Source organism: Phaethon aethereus (genome assembly GCF_964289735.1).
Source record: "Phaethon aethereus genome assembly, chromosome: 10".
NCBI classification, from domain to species: Eukaryota; Metazoa; Chordata; class Aves; order Phaethontiformes; family Phaethontidae; genus Phaethon; species Phaethon aethereus.
In genome coordinates, this window is record NC_138586.1 from 3,221,180 (window position 1) to 3,248,100 (window position 26,921).

Sequence of the window (26,921 nt, forward strand, 5' to 3'; positions counted from 1 at the left end):
CTACTTAGTGTAACCTGTTCCAAATTGGCCCCGATGGGCCAAAAAGACCTTTATTGTTTAGCTCAACCGCATTTGAAGAAACAGAACGACGATACTCTGCATAGGAAAAGGGACCTTCCTCCTTAGTCCGAGCAGTTAAACAAGTTGTGAAAATACATCAGGAACAACCTGTGAAAACTAGAGGACCATTTAATGTAATAGATGGAACCCTAAAGGGGACTGCTCCCCCAGAAGGAGTTGCACAAAACCCCACTATGAGAAAACAGTATGCCTACCTAACAGGAGTTGCAGAAAACATGCAATTAACTGGAAGACAACACTAAGGTTTCCAAATTGCAGATGCCCATAAACACAGATCCTTTAGCATTACAACTGCCTTTTAAACCTTCACCCATTCGGGATCCACTGCCCCTCACCGAAGGTACGCCAACAGAAAACGTGTGGTTTACGGATGCTTCAGCAAAAAAGGTAAATAGCAATATAAGGCCATTGTATTACGTATTAGCACTGGCAAACAAGTAATAGAGGAAGGTGAAGGCAGTGCACAAGCAGAGGAAATAAAAGCAGTTGTTTTGGCACCACAGAATGGAGAAAAAAGGATATATGTAGACTCTTATGCTATGTGGGCTGGTGCCACACAGTGGCTCTGTCAATGGGAAACCCTGAATTGGGAAGTAAATAGATCCCCAGTTTGGAAAAACAAAGATTGGCAATTATTATTAGATATAGCCAGAAACACACCTTTCAAGATAGCATCGGTAAAGGCTCATGCTAAGAATAACCAACCAGCACAAAGTGGAATCAAAACGTAGATTAAATAACTGAAATTAGGAACATCACCTTCACTCCCGAGTGGTATCAATGGGGAGAACAGTTACATCAAAACCTAGGTCTCACAGGTGACAAAGCATTTTACTTTGCTGCACAGAGTAAAGGCTGGCCTATAAACAGAAAAACGTGTGAAACTATTCTTACAGAACGTCCCCAGTGTAGACTGAAATTACAAACAGATCATCCTGCTAAAACACCATCTCTACGTATCAATGAAGGGAAAACTTCTCTGGTCTACACAGCAATATGATTATATCAGACAGTTCAAATCCTCTACAGGATATCAATACATCCTCACAGGGATGGAAGTAGTCTCCAGCTTGTTTCTGGTGACTAAGTGCTCTGGCAGAGGGCTATCATTTTCATTCTAAAATCTACCTACTCCTGATGTTATCCGGAGTGATAATGGCTCACACTGTTCATGTAAGGAAGTGTGAGATTAGGCAAAACAAGAGGGAATTAAATAGGTATTCCACATCCCATACTATCATCAATAGAATGGGATGGTAGAAAGAGCTAATGCCTTATTGAAAAGGAATCTCAAACCACATGAGGTTCAATGGGATATGAGACTTCCCAAAGCACTCCAATCAAATAATTGTTATGGGCCTACTGGAAGCCCTGTCAACCAAGGGGCATTTTTTGTAAAAATTGAGCTTAGCGCTCCATCTACTAGGAAAAGAGAATACACCACGACACTACAGCCAGAACAGCCTACGATGGTCAATCTACCATCCATAGGTACTGTGCCTCTGACTTTAACTAAACCTCATGGCCCACTTGCCTGGAAAGGTACTGATAGTAGTGGTACAAAACACAAAGTAAGTGCACAATGGATTTTTCCTTCTTTTTAATGGGGTAACCTGTTTGGACTCTCCCGACCAGAACGAGTCTCTATTTTCTCTTACAGCACCCTGCAGGATGCCAATCAGAAATGCTGTGTTCATGTTACTGTTCCAAACCCTAACAACGCTGCTTCTCCTAATCTGTGGTCAAAGAACTCTAGAGTGGCCATGGTCTCAAGCTCATGTTAAGTACACCAGGAGTACGGGAATACACTCTAGTAAGGGAGATATAAAACTTTCCACCATTGTCATGCATGGAACTGAAATATACTTAGAAAACAAATGGAGTTGGGATAAAGATGAAGCTGATGATAAAGTTCTCTGACTTCGGGGAACAGCAGGGAAAGAAATTAAAATAGAATGCTAGATGATCAGTGGGTCTACCCATGAGAAGACATCTCAGATTTCTGTGTACAACATTACATCAAGCCCAATAGCAAAAGATACAAAACTCTGTGCCTGTGAAAGGCTGGACTGTTGGTAGAATTTACCTTAGTACAACCTGTTTTTGCAGTCTGCCTCCGGGCTCACCGTAGCGGGTGACTATCATTTGTATTTAAAATAGACATTACTGAGCTTAGTACAACATCTGCTCCGACTGTAAAGGATAAGACAACTCTATTCCCACAAATTTCTGAAATTGGACCATAGGTGATCAAAAATACAGGCCAACGAGTGTTATTTAATCCATCGTGGTCTCTTAAAAGAGCAGAACTACTGACGCAAATTAGTATCTCTACAATCAAACCAACCTGTTCACCGTTCCTAAATACGTCCTATGCAGGATGGTTAGCATGGTTACGTGGGCAAACCCTCATCTCTCCAAGACAACCAAGGAGAGATGTGACTGGTATCATAGGGACAGGATTTGAGTCTTAAATATTATAGATGCCCAAGTACTCATAAATAAACTGAGCACAACAAGTGATTTAAACAAATGAGAACACCCACTGCCATCTTCTCGATTAGCATTGAGACCTAACCCATGGCTCTTATTTGATATATTGCCTCAGTGGGAAAGAATTAACAAAAGGGACCACCAACTGATTGTGGATGCACTTGGTGCAGCCCAAAATAACGTTTCACTAGTTCTTAGTTGTAGTCAAGCTCAACTGTGGATGCAATCTACGGCAGTGGCAATTATAAGAGAAGGTGAAGAAGGCACCTTACCCATCAAAATTTGAAAGGTAATTTGAGATAATGCAACTAAATTTGAAAAAGAATTCCAATCCTGGTGGTATTTAGTCAATTTGATTTATGACCCCATCAACAATAAGGCCACAGCTTTTGTCTTAACCAAACACCATGCTTCGGTATACACCACATACCCAACCATTGCGTTAGGATCAAATCTCAATGGAGCTATGCCTTATCCATTAGAATATAAGAGTATGGGTGCAACGAAATGGAAACAAATGGCAAACTGTTGATGTTAATGCATGTACTGTACAGGAACAACAAGTATTTATTTGTGACAGTAACACTATCAAAGCCCAAGACATTTGTCCTAACACTAAACAAAGTGTTTGTCATTTTGAAATGCATCCCAATGAAACCTGTGAATCTGTACTTGTACATATTGGAAAAGGATGTGTTCGCATGAGAACCCTTTGTGATTACATATTTGTAGATAACATTACTGTAGATATGAGCAATCACTCAAATATTTGTGTTTGTAACTTTTCTAAAGTTACGGGATGCGACTTTAATTATTCAGCTCCCGTTACATCTGTTGTTACAATCTAATGATTACTCCCATTGGAATGAATCTTACAGTGGTGAAGAAACTACTACAACATCATGACCCCTGTCAACTGCTAGAACACATCCAAAACAATGGACACAAAACTTTAATCACTGTTCTTCATGATACAGAGAGATACACCGTGAATTGTAAAGAGTGAAGAAGGATGAAGAACACCACTGGTGGGAAACTCTTCTTGGATGGTCACCAATAGCAACAGGAGTGTTTAATCATATGCTTCACCCAGTTGTGATTTTACTAGTTCTTAGTATGTCTATTGCTTGTAATTTTATTGTATATAAAGGTTTGGTACATGATAAAACAAATAACCCAACTTCAACCACCCAAAACACATGAATTAACAAATAACAAATATCAGCACTTCGCTATCTACTTACCATGGATCTGTAACTGCACCAACTATCAACATCATATTTAAGGTACAGAGGCAAGAGGTGACCATACCACCACACTGTGAGGGTAAAATAAATTGACTGTAGTCATGAGAGCTTAAGTTGGACTTCGGGGAGATGCACGGCAACACCATGACCAAGGGCTGTCTGGAGCAGTGACTCAGACATCTTGCTGGTACACAAATATGCAAGTTTAAGTCAATCATCTTACTCCACAAATAGGGGACAGCCCAGAGCCCCTTGAGCTCTCCTGAAACAACAGCGGGCTGCACGCCAGGATCTCCCCTTGAGTAGGGATGCCTCTCAAGGTTACTCCTCGAGCTTGAGAGATCCCTTGCTGCAACAAGATCCTCAGTAAGCGACTAACAGCATGCTAAACTTTCAAATCTTAGCTAAGAGATAGAAAGGATTGATTGCGCGTATCTAATCCTTTAGATATAAACCGCTGACCAAGTCTGGGACTCGGACTGGATCCAGCTGCACCTAGACTCCCCTCCGAGAAGGAGTTTAGAAAGCAAGGGGGTCCTTTCTGAACCTCATGACTCAATGGGAGTCATGTCTCCCTGACAGTTTTCTCTGACCCTGTCCTGTATGCGTACTTTGCCATTGAATCTTGTTAAACCACCGCTGCATTCACTATCAGACTTTGTTAAATTGCTGTTCTAGATCAATAAACACACTGTTGCTTCTCTCTTGCAAGTAAAGTGCTTTACTATCTGAGATAATAAAAGCCAATATAGTACCTTAAAAAAAACAAAACAAAAACAAAAGTGCCATATGTTGACTAAAACTCCAAAAAGTCTTGAATGCACAGATGTTCACAGGGAAAAAAACAACATAAACCCAACGAAAACCTCAATAAAACCCAAACCATAACAAAAATAACCACCACACACTTCAAACTACATCTTGTTTTGCAGTTGTAGGACAAAAGCCAAAGACTGACTGGGCTATGAGGAGCAAATCCTGCTCTCTCTGCCCTGATGTGGTACATGCAGAACAGGACTGTCGTACTGCGGGGCGTGTGTAGTACAGGACTTTGCAGTGCAATGCTACAAATAAAGGACTTTGGTTAGGTCACTTAAATCTATCAAAAGCCTTATAATAACTACTCTCTTCCCCCCTTTCTATCTAGTTTCCCTCATCTCAATTTATTTCAGCATGAAATAAATGAAAAAGCAATAGAGTAAAACCTGTTCTGTCTATAACTAAATTCAGAAATCTACCTTCTTATTTAAATAGAGAAGAGCACTAATCAAAATTATGCGAATAAAAAAAATCCTTCCCATGTAACAGCTCAATTTTAATACTTCTTATTGTGAGGACACTGGAAATAAGCTAACACTCGGAAAAAATAATTTTAAAGTGACTCCTTCAAATACTGCTACTCAGGCAGGAAACAGTAACAGTTCCTCCAATTTCTCCTGTAACCTTCACAGGTAAGAAATAGAAGAGATTAATCAAACTCACACTATAGTGAAGAAAAGTGGGATGTAGGTTTATAGTATTAATTGTTTCAAAAGGGTGCTTAAAAATAGACCCAGTAATGACATTTACTCCCCAGATTTAGTTTTGCTTTTGTTGATACAATTTTTAATAACCTCAAAGACAGAACAGTAAAATAAATAAGACTTGCAAGCGACAGAGTTTGAGACTTCTACAAAAGAACAGAAATAAAGTATTTCCCTTGTTTCATGTTGGTTTTATACAGGTATCAGTAGACATTTGAAATTAAGCCACCAGCACATCCTGGTGTATCCACAGACTAAAGTATTCCGGGTTCAAAACTAAAGTGCTTGGTTTCCTCTTTTAAATGTGCGTGCACAGGGTGCATGTGTGTGTTTGTGCATGAGCGTGTATGTTTATATATAAAGGCAATAGCACCTAAGACAGGCATTTTACTAATACATGTGCATTCTAGTTAATTATTTATGTTGCGTCATAATCGTGGCCAATTTGCTGAATGCAGAAACAAAGACAGACATGAACTACCTTTAGGCAAGCTTTTCATATCAACATCATTTTCTGAGTTTTCATTTGAAATATCTTCATTTACAGTTTCATCCAAGGTTTGTTCATCATCTGATCCAACATATTTTGTTACAATTGTAGGTTTCCTGCATAGACAGAAAAAAAACTCCATACCATGACCATTACATACTGCAATACAGGTGAGACTGGCGCTTTGCAAGCAAAACACCATACTAATTGGGGAAACTTATGTTCTTTTTGAATTCATTTAAGACATTATAAGGTGGGATGCTCCGAGTTATTGCAATAAAGAAGCTGTAGACTTATTTTGTTGTTAGGAACAGGAATTCTCTCCTCCTACATGAAATAAAATGATATACTAATAAAGTTTTTCTTGTTTCACAGGCTTGATATATTTTTTTAATCACATCAAGGCTCGATGTGGTTTTAAGAAGGTATGCAGGAAAGTCACACTTTTAGGAAAAAAGCCTGAATGAAACAAAAGTGAATGTCTGCTCAGAAATTTTATACATCATTCCAAGTTTAACAGGCAGCGCAAAGAGAACACACAGATATTAGCAAATGACAAAAAGCTGCTTGTACGAAAAGATGCTTCCAAGGAAATAAAAGAAATGCAGAAAGAAGTGAAAAGGATGACTGTTGAATGAAAAGACCAGTTGCCAGAATTTCACACAAACATAATTTAGAACTGAATCCATTAAAATGAATGAATTTACTATGGCAAGGCAAGGAGAGGCAAAAAAAAGAAAAAGAAAAAAAAGAACGTGAAGCATGATTTTCAGTAGTCTGAAGCAATACATTAGCTACTGCAGGATACTGTTTTCATCAGTATCAGGCACAGTATGATAAATGTAGGCGTGAAAATACCTTTAGTGATAGACAGGAAGCAAAAAAACAAGACTATAAAAATTATATAAATGAAGAAGAGTTCAGCAGGACATTGGATTCAGAAGATGAGAGAGAAATTAAAGCCAAATATAAAACCACACTTGCAAATACGGAATCAAGACAAACTGAAAAGGGAGAATGAAGAACATTATTTAATTCCAGCAGACATGATAAAATAAATGAGCTTGGATAAAAAGGAGAGTGAAAAGAGATATGCAACACTTTTAAAGAGCAGTAAGAAGGCAGCTATTGAAATCGTGCATTTAGAAGAGCTCACCTATCTATATAGTATACTAGGATTTTAAAAAAATCGTGAAGGACATAACTTGAATGAGCATCAGCTGAGAGCAAAAGATGAGAAGGAGTTTTACTAGAATAAGTCTGCTGTTACTTAGGTCACAAAAAATTTGTCTCCAGTAGGTTCAAACTGGTTGGTAAACAGTTAACTCCATACTTCTTTAAATCAAAGAGCAAAAAAGGATTAAGCAGCGAGACAGCAAATGGCAGTTTCTGGACAGGACAACTTAACAGCACATTTTGATCCAACAGTCTCCCAACAGTAAGGTACATAAAGCCTTTTTTCTGTATGACCCAATTTACATTCTTTGAAGAATCCTGTATGTAGAAATAGAAGGAACAACTGTATAGACACATTTGTCCTGAAGATACAGGATAACCTTTTTGTCTTTGTTAATAAAAATCAAGCTTTATGATCTTAACCTTTGACCCTGAAAGAGGGTTTGAATTTTAAGTGCACTATAAGGCATTTTTTTTACCAGCATTCTGTTAACCTAATGGATTTGTACTGGTGTATACTAAAAGTATCTGGTATAGTGCATCGACTTTTCTATAGTTTCACATGTCAAAAAATAATTTATTTATTTTCCAAACCAACCTTTTTGAACGTGATGATCCTAAGGATTTGTTTCTTTCTGAAGAACTACTGCCCTAAAACCAAGAAAAAATGTAAAAAAATCAACACATTTGTGACCAAGTGACCTGTCAACAAAAACAGTTTCTTATATTAACTAGAACACATCTCAGAAAGAAAAACAACAAACTTTTACCAGGAAAAAAAAAGAAAAAACAAAAAACAAAAGGGCGGGAAAAGCATTAACAAAAGATGACACAATTTCAATAGTCATGCCAGTTCAATTAAACTAAATCTATGGAGTTTCAGATCAGTAGTAACACTCCAAGGCATCATTATTCCTTTAAAAACAGATTTAAAAATAGTGTCACCAAACTCTAAGCTACATCACTAATGCTCACTAACCTCCCTATGCATGTATGTTAAAAGAAATTAAGAGGGGGCACTGTTAGAAGTTGAGGCATTTGGAGAGAAACACTGCACATACTCTCAAGTACTGAGTCTTCACAAAATAGAGAATTGCAAGGAGAAAATTTCCTCAACTTGCACTACCTCCTGACAGGTGTCTCAGCTTTCTGGAGAAGGGACTGAGAATGGCTCATGATCGCTCGTAGGTCCTAATCATGATCCTGATTAGGGTCCTAAAAAAACCCCTGCGTGTTTTCCCCTTTTTACAATTCGCCAGGATTCCTCACAGCACTTAGTGCTTATGCAGGTTCATGCATGCTTTTCACACTATGTGAAGAAACCATCATCTTTTTGGACATACAGACACGGAGGGCTCTTGAAGGCTAGCACTAGGGAGTTACCACTAGCACGCACCCAAGAACTGCCAGCAGAATGCAGACACTTGTTATCTGGCTCATGCTCCAGCAAGAGCTGGCTGTCTTTACATGAAAACTGATTCAGAGGTTTGTGCACGCATATCGTAACTATGTTTGGGCACTATCAAATAACTACCTGAATTTACCGCAGTAAAGGCAAACTAAGGCAGGACACTGGCACTTGCGCTTTCTCTACATCTTAACATGTTGTCAACCAGAATGTTTCCAGCAGGAGAGTAGATATTAGTAAGACATATCACATGAAAAATGTCTTTGATGTCTGTAACATACCATATAAAAGAAATGTGCTCTTGTTTCATAAAGATCCTGTATCTCCATCTTTTTTCCTTTTTTAAAAAAGGCAGCATATTTGCCTTAAAGGACAACTAAGTACCTACCATTATCTAAGTAACAGGGTGTAAGTGTAAATATGAGGTAGAGACCAATTCGTTTAAAGCAAAAATAAGAGCCTGTTTACACATAAGCCAAAGAACAGAATAAGCATAAAAATATTAACCACTTTTCTTTAAAAAGAAAAACTCATTTTGCAATGTACTCAACCTGAATCAGTTAACCACTCTTTGCATTTCTTAACAAAAATGCAACTGCATACCTCAGGTAAGTAAAACCTAACTCTCTAAACTGTTAGAGACATTTTTCCCAGGAATTACTGTGCATCAGAAAGACAGTGAAGTTGTCCAAGTACATGACTGTATTTCAATAATTTAGAAATAAAGAAGGGGTGGGAGGCAGAGAAATAGGATTGCTTGCATATGCCTAAATCAAAGTGAGTATCATTAAAAATTTAAAATTTAATTTTAAATTTATTTCAAAATATTTTACAGCTATTGTTTCTATTCAGCAGATATGATGACATTTACTGCATGGTTCTGACAATATTATTTAAGTATTCCTTGTAAAGGAAAAAAGTGAACTCAGCATTTTCTATACCAGCCATTCTGCACTAGTCATGCAACTAAAATTCAAAAGCATTTTTATTCCTACCTCTTCTCTATTGTTCTCCATTGAAGCTGGACTGCTTTTAGGTTCTCTACTTTTACCTATGGAAAGAAATTAAAGGAACCCATTGAAATGCAAGAAAAATTAAAAGTTCTTCACATTGTACATCATCGCATTGCTTATGTTTTACCAGCGTGAACAAAGATGACTGTGACTTTCAGAGACAAACTGTTGCACAGCAAAACACAGTCCACTGTATGGCATAAATTTTACAGAAATCACTTAGAAATTACTTTCAGTTAAGTCACTGATAGGCTGAAATAGCCTTCCCATTGGTGAAGAAATACTGAAAAAATGGAAGTGCAACTGTATATGCAGGAATAATATAGTTAATACATTTTTTTAATCTGTAAGAAGTTAAAGCATTGTCTCTTACAGATCTTGACATTAAAAACACAGTAATAAATCTGGGATTTATATTCTCTCAGTGTTTCTCCTGCTGGCACCCATGCAATGTAGAGGAAGGAGACATCCAATTCAAATGCAGACAGGATAAAGAAACATTATTAGAGCTGTAAAATCAAGTACTCAAAAATTAAGAAAAGCCAGAATGAAAGTTACCAGTGCAATTCCACTTTACTTATCATTCCTAGCACGTAAGCATTATGGTACAGTTCAGCTCCACAGCAATGCACAAGATGAAGTGGTCAGTGAGCAACTGCTTCATATTTTAATTGACCTGTGTGTGTGGCATGGACATGTTCCAAGTCTCTTGAGCCACACTTAACCATCTTCATCATGATCTCCCTTCTCCCCACACTCTACCCAGTAGTTCACATATCCTCCAAATGCTGGAACAAAATGAGATCCATTACTGTATAAACCTGATTTGGCCCCAAGCATGTCTATCACTTGTACACTGAATGAGCATCCGGTGGATTAAAAAAAAAACCAAAAAAAAACCCAAGCACAGTTGCCAAAGACACTATCATTATGCACAGAAAGTTGGGAGTTGGAAGTAAATTTGCACAGTTAATTCTGGTGTTTCCTAATACTTAAGTGTTTAATTCTTGACTTTTCACCTTTAATATGTTCTTTCTAAAGAAATAATCTGAGATCTCAAAAACAACACTGAAACATGTCTGCTATTAATTAGTAAATGTACCCATATTTCAAAGTAAATCTGTATTTTAAGGCAAGGAAACAAATTCTACTTTGTAACTACATCGGATAAATGGAAAAGATTTTTTTCACAGTATGCTCCTCGAGCAAAATTTCACTTTGAGATGCATCCACATCACAGTTTAGTTTATTATTCTGCTGAAGCATCACATGAATAATTTCTTTTTCCTATGTTAACAGTTCAGTTTGATGCTGACACAAGGAGGTTGGCACCACATGGCAGCAGACTCTCTCTCAAAAAAAACTTTAAATGATAACAACTGCACACCAGAAAACCCATGTAATTTTATTACTTAGGACAACAGGAGTTTGAAAATAAACTCCATAATACAGCCAACACACTCTCATTCTCCTATACTCTATCACTTCAGCACAACTTTTAGCTCATTAAACAGCAGAGATTGAAAGGTTCTGCGCCTTTATCCAGTCCTAGTTAAACCAGGAAACAGATTTAACCTCGTTAAGTTTGGAAATAGATTTTACTCAGTACTGTTATGAAATAATTTCACTTTTTATGACTGTAATCAAAGTGTTTAAAATTCATTACCCATTTCTAACTGGTGAGTAAAAATTTCTAATACCAAATCTGACCTAGTGCAGGACTCAAGGTTTTTCAGAAGTATTATTTTGTTTTAAAATGTTTCCAGATTACACGTAGGAATCTTTTTCAAGTAATTATGAAAGCATAATCTCCAGAATGTCTTCCACAACTACGAGGACCACAAAAGCCTTACTTCAGCAGAAAAAACAAGATATTGCCCTTACACATCCAGGAAAACTGAACAAGGAACGCCTAGCACAGCAATACATGCATGTTTGCTGTCTCAGGTTTCATAGAAGGTAAATTACCAGTAGGATTAACTTTTTTTCACATTTAGAAAAGATTCAGGACTTAAAGAAATATTGTATCAAAGGCCTATTGTATATTTATTAAGATATCACCACTTAAATCACATTAGGACTTTGCATAGTTGCCCCAGTGAAGTGTGATGTAATGAAATAACACCACAAAGTTATTTGACTGTAGAATCACACATACATTGACAATAAAAACATAAAATGCCTTTTTACCTATGGTTTTGTTTTTAGATGATGCTGGAGGAGAGTTTGCGTCCTCAGATTCTTCCGATGAGTGAGCCAAGAAGTCATGAAGTTTCTGCACCAATGTATTCAACTTGCTTTCACTGTTAAAATACAAGTAAAACTTGAAGTTACCTATATATCTCACTCTAATTTAGCAACTTGAAAGAAATTATGTTTAATCTCAATACAAGCCTACAAAAGAAACTCAGTTATTGCTTAAACATTTGTTTCTGCAAAAGGATATAAAAGTAAATAAAAAACATACAATTTTGTTAAACCCTAAGTAAAAGAACAGGTGCAGCCTTATTGACAAAAAAGCGCTAAGGACTCTGTTAACAGCAATAATAAAAAGCCTATTATAAATAGATTTTACTGTTTTAAATTATTTACAAAACTCAAGAAAGTCTGAGCAGTAATGCTGCTACGACATGAAGATAGTGAAAAATTAATTAAAGATTCTACTTTGTCAGAAGCTGAACAGGTAAAAATAATAAAATGTTTGTTTTATTACAAAAAACTTAACCTTCGGGGATATAAACCACTAAAATTTATAGCAGAATTTCACCTAGAACCCTAGAAACAAACAGGTCCATTGAGTACAACAGATCTACATGCTTCTGCAAAGCTTGTATTAAATCAGCTAAGTACATATACACTGTGTATCCTGTATTAATTTCGTCAAAAAACAACCACACAAGAGCAGATCATTTCCTGATCTGTTTGTACGCGTATTCATAATTAACTTATAAAAAAATATTACCCTGGGAATTTCCACTAGGCAGTTTTAGGCACCAGGAACTGTTAGTCTTGTATATATACTCATTACAGTGAGAAGGCAACACCTTTATCCTACGCTGCTGTTAAAAAGCGGCACCACTTCATCATCTACATGTTATTCCCTCTCATTTTACATTATTTCAGATTTTCTTCTCCCAAAGCTTCTACACTTTCCCGAGACACGTGCCTGTTTCCAGCTGCAAGCACACTGACCAAGGCCAAGGGCAGGCTCAGACCCCCCTATACCAGAAGTCACCGCTCTTGGCTGTTTGTGGTCACGTCCCTCCTGGATGCGATCAGTCCTCCAAAATCCACCAGCTGGTATGTCTGACTCATCGTACCTTATCTGCTATTAGATACAGGGTTTCTAACTGCTGAACTACCCTACCCCCTTCAATAGGTTAACCCAGTTAAGGATACAGGCTTCCACCTTTTCACTTTTTATGTCCCCAGTACTTTCAATATAGTCTTCTGATAGCAAGAAGTAGTAACATTTTCTGTCCCTGTTTTACAGGTGGTAGGAACTTTTGAGTACTTATCAGAAGCTCAATCCACTCACCCTTACCATGTCTACTATTTCTCTGAACGCATCAATTTATTAACTTCTGACTTTCAGTTTAACTGTCACTGCTAAAAAACCCTGCCTGTTTTATGAGGACATGCAGGTGAGCGCTCTTGCGAGCAATAACAGAGTATCCTCACATTTATGCAAATGGATATTTAAATCATGAAAATAACCACATATAAAACAGCATAAAACATCCATTAAAAAAAATAAAGACTGTAATTTCTTTAAATCTTCTGAAGTACTCAAAACAGCACTTCGTAATGGAAAGATTTTCTGCATGAGTAAAGGACACGTTTCTTTTGAGACTACATACATACCATCAATCACCTGAGCAACTTTGAAAAAGAGTGTAACAAAGCCTGGTTTACTCTCAAGTGTATCTTAAAGTTTTTTTCTCGGTCTATCTAAAAGTCTTTCCCTTTAATTACTGGACTCATGCCGGTCCTTAAACCTGGGCTTCCCTTTCTGTCATGGATGGAGGGCATACTTGGAAAACATTACAGAAGATGATCATGGTACACTCCAGTTTTAACAGATCGCATGCTCTACTTTAGGAAGGAGATTTAATGACAATCTATTCACATTACGTTTAAAAAGTTGTTCACAATTATTTGATAGTAAAAGTACAGAAAGAGATTTTTATATCCATTCCAGATGGTCTGAAGAACTAATGCACATTTAGAAAGGCAGCAAAAAAGTACATTTTTGGTAGTAAAGACAAAACCAAAAAACCCACAAGTGGAATTCTGTTCGTTTTGTTTATAAATAACTTGTTTTGGTAACGGCATTTTAAAAAAGAAAATGGAAACTATAGATGAGTTATAATATTATTGTTCTCAATACAAAACAAATTCTGAATAGTATGCATGTGTTTTTCTGACTAACACTTGGAACATTATCTACTACCATTTATTAACTCTATCCTAACTAGCCTAATATTATCGTTTTCAGAGCAAAATGTTCATGCTGACAAACAACAATAACAAAATCTACAAACTACTATTAAGGCTTCTCAATTTGCTTTTCCTCTTGATTATTCAGCATTTTGTATCATAAGCCTATATTAAGGAATACCAGGTCAAATATAAGTAAAGGTGTTACACTTACTATACTTCATCACAAAGAAATTTTAATTTAGGGCAATGCTTTACCTGTTTTTTTACAAAAGCTGCTTTATGTCACGCATTTATAGTTGAGAATGTAGTATCTATAATCTTTTCTAAAGCTTCTATTGCAAAATCCTTATTCTTTGTCATATATTAATAGACTCATCCACTAGTAAATTGATCACAACCTATAAAATGTGTATTTTTTTTTGAAAAAACATAGAAGCCTAAAAATTCAGAGCCATCTCAGAAGCACTAAGTGAAGCAAGCAGTCTCCCTCTACCATATAGCAACAGGCTTGCATGTTCTAAGCAAATGGCTTCACCATCAGTCCAGAGCTATTTCAACATTGTTTAGCCTAATTAAAAGAGGAATGAAAGGAAAGGTGTCCTACTATTATTGGTTTGGCCATGAACCTGATTTGTGACCTTGGGAAACTATCCTAGAAGAATACCATTTCCTACCTAAATTCAGAGCAAGTGCTGTAATCTTAAACAGTAAATGTCTGGCCCTTACTAGGACAAAAAAAAAGGTACATATTAGGCAAGCCACACATTAGGCTAAATGATTCTACAAATCAACAGAATACAGAAGAGATTGATGCACCACGACAGGCGAGGTGGTGTCCTAATCTAGACACAACATACTTAATTCAATCTGGCTGCTGACTGCTGTCCCCTTGTATGTGCTTACCTCCATCGGGTTCACGTGGCAACGGTTTGGTAGCGGGATGGCCGCAGGGGCGGCTTCTGGGAGAAGCTGCCAGAAGCTTCTGCCATGGTCAAGAGAGCCAGTGCCAGCCGGCTCCGAGACGGACCCGCCACTGGCCAAGGCCGAACCCATCAGCGACAGTGGCCGCGCCTCTGGGACAGAGTGAAGAAGTGGAAAAAGTTGCTGTGCAACAACAGCAGCCGGAGAGAGGAGCGAGAAGATGAGAGGAGCAGCCCCGCAGCCCCCAGCTCGGGGCAGGAGGGCTCCAGGTGCCGGAGTAGAGGGTCCCCGGCAGCCCCCGGGGAGGCCGGCTGTGCCCCTGCGGCCATGGAGCTCCACGGGGGAGCAGATCTCCACCTGCACCCGGGGAGGGCCCCACGCCGGAGCAGGAGGATGCCTGAAGGAGGCCGTGACCCTGTGCGCAGCCCATGCTGGGGCCGGCTCCTGGCAGGGCCTGTGGCCCCGTGGGGAGAGAGAGGAGCCCCGGCTGGAGCAGGTTTGCTGGCAGGACCTGGGACCCCGCGGGGGCCAGGCTGGAGCAGCCTGTTCCTGAAGGACGGCACCCTGTGGCAGGGACTCAGGCTGGAGCAGTTCGTGGAGAACTGCAGCCCGTGGGGAGGACTCACATTGGAGGGAGGACTGTCTGCCATGGGAGGGACCCCAGGTTGGAGCAGGGCAGAGAGTGAGGAGTCCTCCCCCGAGGAGGAAGGAGCGGCAGAGACAATGAGTGATGAACTGACCACAACACCCGTTCCCCGTCCCCCTGCGCCGCTCAGCGGCGGGCGGGAGAGAATTGGGGAGTAAGTTTGAGCCCCAGAAGAAGGCTGGGGGGAGGTGTTTTAAGATTTGATTTTGTTGCTCATTACCCTACCCTGATTTGATTGGCATTAAATACATTTCCCTGAGTCAAGTCTGTTTGCCCGTGACGGTAATTGCCGAGTGATCTCTCCCTGTCCTTATCTGGACCCGTGAGCCTTTTGTTATATTTTCTCTCCCCATTCAGCTGGGGAGGGGAGTGACAGAGCAGCTTGGTGGGCACCGGCATCCAGCCAGGGTCAACCCACCACATTACTTCGTCACCTGTGTTAGCTAATGATCATGCTTCTGCAAAGCGAGTCAAATCACCTTGGACAAATATAATTTTAAGGAACAGTGTTCATTTGTATCCAACTTGCCACACATTCATGTGATCATTCTCTCTGACAGCATGTGAGGTGCTGAAAACTCCCAGCCGGAGCAGGGGAAAGAGCAGGACTGCCCATTTCAGCAGCAAACCTGGGCCGCATTGGATTGTACTGTGAAACTGCACTGGAAAAACCTTGTTATTGCGCTCAGTTTCTGTCTACTTTCTTCAGACACTTTAACAATGTAGGTGGGGAATGTCCCAGTTACTGTCAACATCTGGAAGAATAGTTTTAAAACTGTCTGTTCTTTAAACAAATTAATTTCTCACTCTTCCACAGGATCCTACCAACTTTTAGTCTAAGCCCCTCATCTGAATTTCAAGTGGCTCCTGAAAGTCAGCGAAACAGGAGTGCTTTCCAGTTTTCATCTATCTCCATGTTGACAAATATGCTTTTGCAAAATTTCTCCTATCTTAAGTACTCTCATACCTTAAGTTCAACACTTTTTTTTTTTCACTTTTGAAGTTGAAATGAAATATTGCAGAACAACAAGTATTAAGCAGACAAAATTAAACAATCCTCAGGAAAAAAAAAGTAAAAGAAAAATTAAACCAGATGTGCTTTTAAACTGCCAGTCTATAGACTACCATCCTCTGCTTCAGATTGTATCCCTATGTGAATGACAGAAATCCAACAACCCACAGCAGAAGTCTGAATATTTTAATTAAAACAGTGGGAAGAAGAAGGGAAAGAAAAAGACTATGTCTACATCAGCACACAAGGTTCAGTGCTGATGACCCAATATCCATGCTACGTAATTTCAGTAATTCAAACTAGGTGTAGCCTGGTTCTGCAGACTGAACAAGCACTAGCAGTTGGGAGCACAGAATGCTGAAGCTCACCTTCCAGCTTAGTTCCACCCAGAAATAATCCAGTTTGTGCACTCCAAGCCCCCCCCCCGCATTAACAACAAAACTGAATAAGCAAGGACAACCTGGAGACTTTTTTCAGAAATGCACTTAATTCAGATGCTAATATGGATGTAGCCAAAGTTCTGAAGATCAGAATGTATTTTTCCAAAGCATGTCTATGTCTAATGTGTTACAGACATGATCATCTTTTAAAATTGTTTTAAAGCTGAAATTGATGCAATTCAAACAATTAATTTCTAAACTGGTACTAGGCATCCTTCCCACCCGCCCCCAAGTACGCAATTTCCTTTCACACTACCTAAACCTTGATATAATCAGGCCAGTATTCTGTCACCTGCAAATCTTCATAGAAGTTTTTCCTCATGAGAAGTGTTAGACACCTCAAATCAAAGATTTCGGTTACAAGGGCAGAGCCTACATAGTCATTTCATATGAAACGTGTCAATAGTGTGGCTGAACACAGGAGTGAAATAGCTTAAGACTGTTGGAAAGAGTGAAAGATGACAAAACCTACAATAGAATTTGTTTATTTCCTTGTTCTTAATCAAAAAAGGAGCGAACACACCCACAAAATCCTAAGAAGCCTACCTCTCTCAGAAAAAACACAGAACCAGAAAATAAAATCAACCTACACTGTATCAGTTGAAAAGAGTATGGTTTTATAGAGGTGGGGAAACAGATCACTTCTATCCTAGCTGTTGTTTTTTACCTCAGCGATGATTTTCCAAGGGTAAAGCAACATGATATTGTATAGCCTAAATCAGATTAATATTTTGTAACTTATTTATACTGATACATCAGTTACACCAAAACAAGCGAGGCTTTACAATCAGGATTCATATAATCTGTTCAAGTTGGCATGAACCAGCTCTACTGCCAAAGGATGCAAAGCCTCATACCCCAATGCACACACCTGATGCCACCCACACTCTCGGTTCATTCCTTTCTCCTCCACTTCAGTACAAGTATTTGTTTTGACCTATGCACAGAAGCTGATCCATATTAAAAGTATCCTGAATCTAGAGAATTTCCCTAATCCAGCTCGCCGCTCATTGGTATGAATGTTTCTGCACACAGCATTAATGACAGTCTGAGCTGGGAGGAAGAGACTGTAACTTCAGTGGCAGCAATACGCTACGTGTGCTTGAGCTATCACGCAGCAGAAAAATCAAAATTGGTCAGGTGGACAGCAAGAATGACAGAATCATTTAGGTTGGAAGGGACCTCTGGAGATCGCTCAGTCCAACCCCCCAGCACAAGCAGAGACAGCTACAGGAGGTGACCCAGAAATATGTCCAGTCAGGTTCTGAGTCCTTCCACAGACGGAGGCTCCACAACCTCTTTGGGTGACCTGTTCCATTGTTTAACCACTCTCACAGTAAAAAAGTTCTCTTGTGTTTAGATGGAATTGTACCACGGTAAACTTATTAAATCAGATACAGACAGAAAATACCTGAATACCGAAGCTCTGGCTGAAAAGCGATGCAGGCATCTAACACTTCATCAAACTCTGAGATTCTATGCTTAAGACCTCGTTAACACAGATTCAATCTTCTACTTTGTTTAGAACTGAATTTAAATCCACAGGGGCTTAATGAAGTGATACCTAGCACAGTTGAAGACACTCGATGATATGGATGAAGTAACTTTGGAGCCCAAACACAGCATAACAGGTTCAGACAAGTAAACAGAATTATTATCCTCCAGACACACAAGGGGAATGAGAAAGCAGTGGTTCAATGTCACCAAGAGATCCTTTATTCTGTTCAAGGAAGATTACACAATTTCTTTTTATTGAGATGGTATCCAAACAACCATATGAGGATTTGGCAGAGAGTTACCATGCTTCAACAAAAAGTGAAAAATTCTTTGTCTTAGCTTTTTTTTTTTTTTTAATTTAAGCTCCCATTAAAAAACAAATCTCCTCTTTCAGTTGGCTTGAATGCCATACAGAAGTCTGTAACTTCAATGGCAAAATAACCTGCAAGCTGAAAAAGGCTGAAGTCAACCACTTGAAAAATCTAAATACAGTGTTTTTACCTTTATGAGACAAAAATCATGGTAAACTGAGTACCTTACTATATTAATTCAGGAAAGAAAGCTCAAACTAGCATATACAACATACAAAATAAAGTAGTGTTTAAAAAGCTTAAATATGCTTTGTTTAAAGTGAAAGAAGGGCTCCATCACGCCCCTTTCACTCTAAAACTGCCTTCTCTTTTGCTTCATAAACTTCATTCCTGGAGTTTATCATGGATCCTCAACGAGCCATCATCCCTTGAGGTTTCACAGATACTCCCAATCAGGTTTGCTACAGGTTTTAAAGGTTGTAGTCCATCTGAAGCATATTCTTTTATTTTACAAGATGAAAGTCACTGCAGTTTGCCCCACTGTCAGTCCTGAATTTATTGCCTCATCTTTTTTGGTTTTGCTTTACACGATAGATCTATTTGCCCAACAAGGCTTCTACAGTTGAACTTACAGTTGGACCTACTAAGACAGAAATTTCTACAACTGTGCAGCTTTCAGACTCGCAAATAAACTGCCTAAATAGCACCAAAGTTGATACAGGTCAACAACCTGTTCTTGATTTTTTTTTCAAGGTTTCACTCCTTTTCTAAAGGAAAAAAAAAAAAAAATCAACGTCAATCAATCCATCATCTATCTTGATCGACAACAGACTGGTGGCTAGTTATTCTAACAAATTATGAATGCTTTATACTCTTCCTTTAGTAAATCAGGGCACTTTACTTACCATCTTTTAAAGTCAATATAAAAGCTTCCATTATATTTGCCACTGAATTTCTACAATTTCTTCTTTCCCCTCCTGACTCACCACTGGAACAACCTGCAACTAACCTATCTGTGAACTGATTCATGTTTCCAAATCACCTGCAGGCACAAGCTGAGCTCCAGTGATATGTGATTTCACGACGTTCAGCAGTATCCTTAGGCTCTCCTGTTTATAAAAGACACATCTAGTGATCCAATCTAAAAACGTACTTTGTCACAGACTGCAGACATTTGTTTCTATGGTGAACAGAGCACATTTTAGTATTATTTTGCATAGTTTCTTCCATACCTTTTCATGGAGGTATATCCATGTAAAAAGCACTAACTTTTCCTCCCTTCAAGCAGCGGGTGCAAGTGCTCATCTATAACAGAACCAGGAATTTCAAGTTTCCACAATGTTAAGGCCATACTAGTACAGAGTTTGTGTTATATACCACCTTGTCACAACAAATTATTTTGTAGAAAATGGAAGATAAAGATATCTTTTAATTTGTTTATTATTTTAATTAATTTATCAATTAAGTCCTACAGAGGCCCCAACACAATGTTTACAAAAACCTAGCAGAGAGAGTATTGTACTAGAACAGAAAAAGTGAAATCACTGCAGAAAGTTCCTCTCTTAAGAGAATTTCATTTAAGTAGTGCAAAGACATTAGCTCTGGGGCACATGTGGCACAGAAGATGACAGCCAGTCTAAAGTCTTGCTCTTCTTGGGGGAAGAGTCAAAGAATCTGCTTATGGCCGTTCCAGATGACTGTGTGAAAGACAGCTAGCTTACACCCTACCTTCAGAGAACATGGAAGATTGCTATTGACTTATTTCCACTTCAATTATTGTGGCATTAAATAACATCCCTCAAACAACCCTGTATCACTTGGAATAAAGAAGTTCAAGTGACTCAAAAATGCCAAAAATTTAACAAAAATGTTAAGACCAAGTTACCAAAATATCATACTAAAAGTTGAAAAGTCTGAATCGTAATAAAAATTAAGTTTATTTTGTCAACTTAAAAAATACCCAGTATCACTACATTGACTACCAGATGGTTCAAGTGAGTAAGATTCAGAACTTTTCTTTTTCTAGTGTTGTGTTTATTTTGTATACTGTATGAGCTGATTGGTAGGAACAGGTTAGGCTACTATGACAAAGATTCCTCCACTTAAAAAATAAAATCAAGTTTTTGGGCAGAAGTCGTAGAGAAATCTTTATAAACACTTACAGAGGCAGCATTTTTTTTTAAAGTTTCTTAGTAAGTTACTCCAGTTTTCAACATGTTTTTCAGCATTCCAAACTTCTCATCCTGGACATGGGAGACTCCTAGGTTCTTAATATTAAATAAAAGTATTCCTAACAACAAAAGCTTAAAACTTCATAGCCAGCAGACTAGTATTGATGGACTACTTTCTGTTTAAACACTCTAAGTCTACCTTCTGGGAAAAGACTTTCCATCAAAGTTCTACTGTTTGCGTATCTTCCAAAGAATTCTAACAACAACCTCCCAGCTTTCTTTCTGCACACGTCTTACATGAGCAAAACTGCAGATAGCAGAAGATGAAATGAATGTGTAGGGTGACTGTGCGAGCTGACAGAAATGCAGGCAGCTGACAGGCCAACAGGACTTGTGGGAAACAGGAGCAAAGAAAGTTTGTGTGTGTGTTTCTTTTCCCTCTCATTTTCTCCAACTGCAATTTTAAGTAGAACTTGAATTAACAGAAAGTAAGAAAAAGCCCATGCAATGTCTTCATCATCTTATAACCCTGAAACCACGGTACCCTATAATGTCGTGTCTAGCTCCTTGCACGGAACTGTTCTTGTAAAATAAAAACAAACTGTTCAAGAGGAGCTCTATGTGGGATGAGAATTATAAAAAACATTTAGGCTGAACGAGAACATGAACAGAAGAAGAGTTTGGAGTGCCAAAAATAAAAAAAAATTACATCCATCTACTTAAAAGTAGTTTGTCAGAAGGCCTGATTATGATGTGGGACAGATCCCACCCAAAGACTACATACAATCTCAAATCTGCTTTGTAGATACCTTTTGGTCTTCCTAGATTACAAAAAATCTTAAATAATCCAATTTACCTTTCTGTCTGCAGGTAATCTGAAAAACTGCAAGCAACATGTATCAGCTTCTGTGTCCTCTTCCACCCAAGCACCAACTAAAGCAGCCTCTTAGTGAAACAGCGCTAATTGTTTCACTAATGACAACACAAGAACACGCAAAGGGTTAAGTACAAAACCTTCATAATGTAGACCAGGAACAAGTGGTTGAAAAAAGATAAAGCAGAATATGGGAAAACAGGGAACAAAATACAATAGTCATAGTAAAATAAAAAGCAATGTGGTCCAAATGGAAGAGCAGTTTTTAGAATATGTAATACTGATTACAACCATAAAACAGTCAATAAATATTAGTAAGCCATATCTTTTTGCTATATAAAAATCTAACTCTACCCTTGATTTTCACGAACTGGGGAAGAAAAAGGAGAAAGTCCCTTAATTAGTATTTCAGTCTACACACAAAATAATCGATCCAACACAAAAGTGGTTTAAGCTGTCAAAGTACTTTAAAAACACAGAGGGGAGAAAGTGGGATTGAGGAAGAAAAAGGGTGAGAGATGGACAATCCCTGTCTTACAAAACAAGGAAGAAAACATACACAGGAAGAAAACACAGAAGAAACTGCTAACTGTTGGGAAGTCATGCAGCGAATAATGTACATTTGCAATACTCATGACTTAGAGCCAGCATGTGATCAACATCAATAATGATGATAATCTTTTAAAAATCTCTTTTTCTTAGTGAGCAGTGGATTACATGTGCATTACTTCCTCTGAAACATTAAGGCTTTAAAAATCAAGCAATACACAGGAAGAAGAAAACTACCATCCCTTTAACTTTCATCTGAAACTACACAGTAGCTATGAACTACTTAAAATAAGTCTAAAACTGGGTGGTAAAGGTACCCAAATATGACCATAGAAAAAACTTTGTATTCTGTGGTTCAGTATTTAAGAAAGGGAAGCGTCATGCTGTCTTAACACCGTTTGATTTTGAAGATACGTGCAACACTCGCGAGGGTCAAGTGACAACACTTTATTGTTTACAGAGTGCCATAGGCATTCGGAGTATTTGTGGGAGATGGACTGTGTTCATCAGACCCCTAGAGACGTCAATAAACCGAAAGCATACGAAGCCAACTACTAATAAATAGTTTAACATGGCGTCTTTCTGAACACTGACTTTACTTGGGTTTTTGTCAGCTTGCTTACTTTACGCAGCGAACCAGGAGTCGTCCGTAATGATTAACGCGGGAGGAGACAGCTCAAGGCTCGGGGGAGATGTCTAAGCCAGCATGTGAACAGACCCCTCGGGAGGCTCGGCGGGGTAGGAAAGACTTTACTACAGCACAAACACGTGGGGCGGGGGCGGACGGACGGAGGGCACATCCCCGCGGCACCCAGCGGCGAGGGCACGGCGGCCGACGGCGGGGCGCGATGGCGGCCCCGCCCCTCCAGGCCTTCCCGCCGCTTCCCGCCGGGACGGGACGGCCCTTCCCAATCCAGCCCTACGCGCCCCTCGGGCCCGACCCCGCCGTGCCCGGGGGAAGAGGGACGTGCGTGCCGCCGCTGTGGCAAGCGCCGGGCCGCGACGACACGAGCGCCCCGCCGCCTCCCCGTGCACCACCCACCCGGCCTGCCGCCGCCATCCCACCGCCCCCTGCCCGACCTCCGCCGCCAGCGCCCGCCGCCCCGGGCCCGTCCCTGCCCCACCCCCGCCGCGGGCCGGGCCGGGCGGTGCAGCCGCGGAGGCCGCCCGCCAGCAGCGGCCGCCGCTGCTCCCGCCGCCCGGCAGGAGCGGGCTGCGGGCCGTACCTCACGGGCTCTGCGGTCATGTTTCCGCCGCCGCTGCTCGGTGCGGCCGGCCGGGCCGGAACCGGGCTCAGGCGCTGAAAGGAGACAAAGCCGTTATTGCCACCACCGCCAGCTCCGCCGCCATCTTATCGGAGGGAGGCTGAGGGAGACCTGCCTCCTGCCGCCTTCCTCCTTCGCCGACTCCCATTGGCTCCTTGCCGCCCACAGCTATTTTCTAATTGGGCGGCTCCGACGGGGCCTGTTGCTAGGGTCATTTACGTCACCGCCCCAACCTTCTCCGCTGTGATTGGCTGGAGGGCGGGTTACATCACTGGCAGAGGCCTGACGTCACGCACCCGGTCCCGTGACATCATTTCAAAACAAAGTGTATTGACGACTTTGCCCAGCAGGGGGCTCCGGCCTACCGCAGTCCCGATGGCCGCGGCCATTGTGGCGGAAACCAAGAGCCAACAGCGAGGGTCGGGTCTGACCAGCCACCCACTTCACCCTTAAGAGGGCTGCGGCTTTGGGCGATTCTGCAACCGGGATTCAACGGCATCAAGTTAATCATGGCATTGAAATACATCAGCTATACGAAGAGTAACACTACGATACCAGCCAAACTAATGAATGACCCTAATCCTCTGTGGGGTTCAGCCATCAAACTCAGACCAGGACATGAGTGCAGAAGCAAGCTTTGGAGGAGACTGTTTCCCTAAGTACTGAATAAAAAGACAGCACAATACAAATACACTGAGAATTATCGAGGCTGAACTTGTTGAACAGCACCCAAGTTACACTGCTAGCTAGGGCTTCACAAGCTCAGCTTTGCTACAACTTTTTTTTTTTAAAAAAAACAGAAAATTCTTTCAGTAAGAAAATACATCGTTGGCATCTTCACGTAAGTATGCCAAGATAATTCTCCCTGCTTATACAAGCAGCTTCTACATTCCTGTCAGATGTTAAAATATGTATGAAAAGAAGAGGATTGGAATACATCTCTATTTAGAGGGAAAGGAGTTACATGCTTTCGTGAGAAGGCTACCGAACTCCACTGGCTGGCATTTTCATGTAAACTTCCATTTCCCCACATGACCAAAACAGAACGGACCACCAAAACCACATCCAGTACTGCACAGAATTTGACACAGGTGACACAAGTATTATTCACTTACTATGAAGAAAACCGTTTTGAAAATTAACATATTTTTCTGGAGGAACTAAAAAAAAAAATATACCACATCACCTGGTTTCGTAATGCAATGTGCAAAGTATGAGAAAAAAAATCGTAAGAGCAAGCATTGTCACCTTAAATATAACTACTCCTTAATATCTATTTCATTCTAAAAGGCAATGATAATAGAATAAATAGTGGTTTTGCACTTCAGCACATACAAACTTACACATCCCAGGAAAATTCTACAAACTGGTCTGAACAGAATTTGCTTTAGAATTTAACGTTTCACCCAAGAACTGTATCCTGTATTTCCTGAGTTTTAGTAAAACCAAACAGCAGATTGAATAATAGTTTTGTTAACAAATGCTAGCTCATGGTCAATGCTACGGTTTTAAAAGACCAAAGCATCACCTGCCTCCTAGCTAAATTCTAGATGGAAAAAATAAATTTGTGTTAACTGACTGCTACAAACTGCATTAAAAAATTGAAAAAAGCCCTTCTATTTTTCTTTCACCAGACAGATGAATTAAACCAGAAGCATTACCTATCCTTAGCTCTGCATTATTATTCCAATTGTGTGATTAAAATAAGAACACAAAACATTTATTTTCTTCAAGGGATTTAGTCTGCTTTATGGACTAATATCCTACAGATTTAGAATAACTACATAGATATATTTATTACTTTTACTCTACAATATTTTTTCCTTTTACTATTTTCTCCAATTCACAAGTTTAGATACGAGTTGCACATGAAAAAGAAATCCTGTTGTGAGAAAAGGTCAAGATAAAGGAAGAATGGAAATGTTCCCATCTCCCAATTACTCCAGAAGACAAAACCTGATACTATCATGAGGTTGTCAAAAAACAGACTGTAGAAGCACACTGAAATCTGTGTATAGACAGATGGTGCATGCATCTGTAAAGAAATATTCTGCACATCTAACATACCTACAGTTAAGTTTCCCCAGCATACAGGGCCCCTTTCCCCAGCGCTCTACTAATACACACTGCTGGCTGCTCCAATATATCTGGAAGAATGGGGATTCAGAGTTTAGTTTGCAGGACAAACCAAGGGCCACTGTAGAGTCTCATTACTCTGACATCATATTTTTTATAATGATAGTAATTAGTTTTCTTAAGTAGATATTACCCTACTTTTAAGAAAAATGGCTGAAAGACATGTATAGTTATCAATTGACAAGAGAATATTTTAATAACTTTAGGTGATCCTGACCTAGAAATACAGACTACATACACATCGTTTTCAGATTACTACCTGTGATAGAAGTAGCACAGTTAATGCAGAACAATAAAACACCATGCTTATGTTAATTTTATAGGAATGGTCAAGATCTGAGGTTTTAAATGGAATAGATTACGTGCAATGAAGCTCATTCTCTATTCGTCAGAGGAAAAGCATGATAAAAAACTGAAAAGAGATGAGTGCTAACTCAAAAGCCTGGGTTTGTTCTTTGCTTTGCTGTTATTCTATTCCCTTTAAGAAAGTTCAAAGTGATGGTGTGGCATCAGTTGAGTAGTGGTTTGTATTTGATAATTAAACCTTTTCACCATGAGAAAGCAGTAAACATCAAGGTCCAATACAGGAACCAAGTGCCAGTACTTTCCCAAATCCTTTGTAAGAATTAATTTCTCATAGCAGATGAAAGCACTTATTTTAACTTCTTAAAAAAATCTGATTTCAGCATAAGTGATTTTCTGTTATAGAGTGGATAATTTTTAAAACACACAATCAGAAACTATTGCTAATAAACCATAAATGAACGCTATAGACCATTATTTTCTCCCGACAAAGTTTGGCTACAAGATGCCATGATCTAGCATAATCTGATGTCATGGGCAGCATATCCAAACAAGCGTAAGCGATCCAGGCATCTGATTTTCTTTCGATGTTCCAAATGTTTAGAAAGTTAAGCAACTGACTTTCTTCAGTACTTCTAAAACTTGTACTTTGATTTGTCGGGAACATAGGTTAGGAATAGAAAACTCCAAAACACTGTTATGCTTACTTCTACACTTTTTTAACAGGGCTCCAAATAAGCCTTGCTGTACATTTAGTTAGATGTCTAATAGTTGTGACCATAAAAGCATCTACATTTTTCTCCTAAAGCCTCTAGGCAGCCATGATCTCACCATATTACCCAGACACTGATGGCTATCCCATTGCCTGCCAAAAGGTTTAACTTGTTCTTACCCTCCTGTCTGAATGAGTATCTTAATCACA

At 39.5% G+C, this 26,921-nt stretch overlaps 1 protein-coding gene across 1 annotated transcript in view; it reads right to left on the minus strand.

The window, feature by feature from the left end:
* Positions 1 to 12,746, minus strand: part of ATRX (ATRX chromatin remodeler) — a gene marked incomplete at its 5' end in the record, with an annotated part of 79,599 nt that extends 66,853 nt beyond the window's left edge. Inside the window, 5 exons of the mRNA XM_082004168.1 lie at positions 5,826 to 5,950; positions 7,609 to 7,661; positions 9,414 to 9,469; positions 11,622 to 11,734; positions 12,667 to 12,746. Coding sequence (XP_081860294.1) covers positions 5,826 to 5,950; positions 7,609 to 7,661; positions 9,414 to 9,469; positions 11,622 to 11,734; positions 12,667 to 12,746 — 427 coding nt within the window. The remainder of the gene's footprint in view (positions 1 to 5,825; positions 5,951 to 7,608; positions 7,662 to 9,413; positions 9,470 to 11,621; positions 11,735 to 12,666) is intronic.
* Positions 12,747 to 26,921: the final 14,175 nt, after the last annotated feature.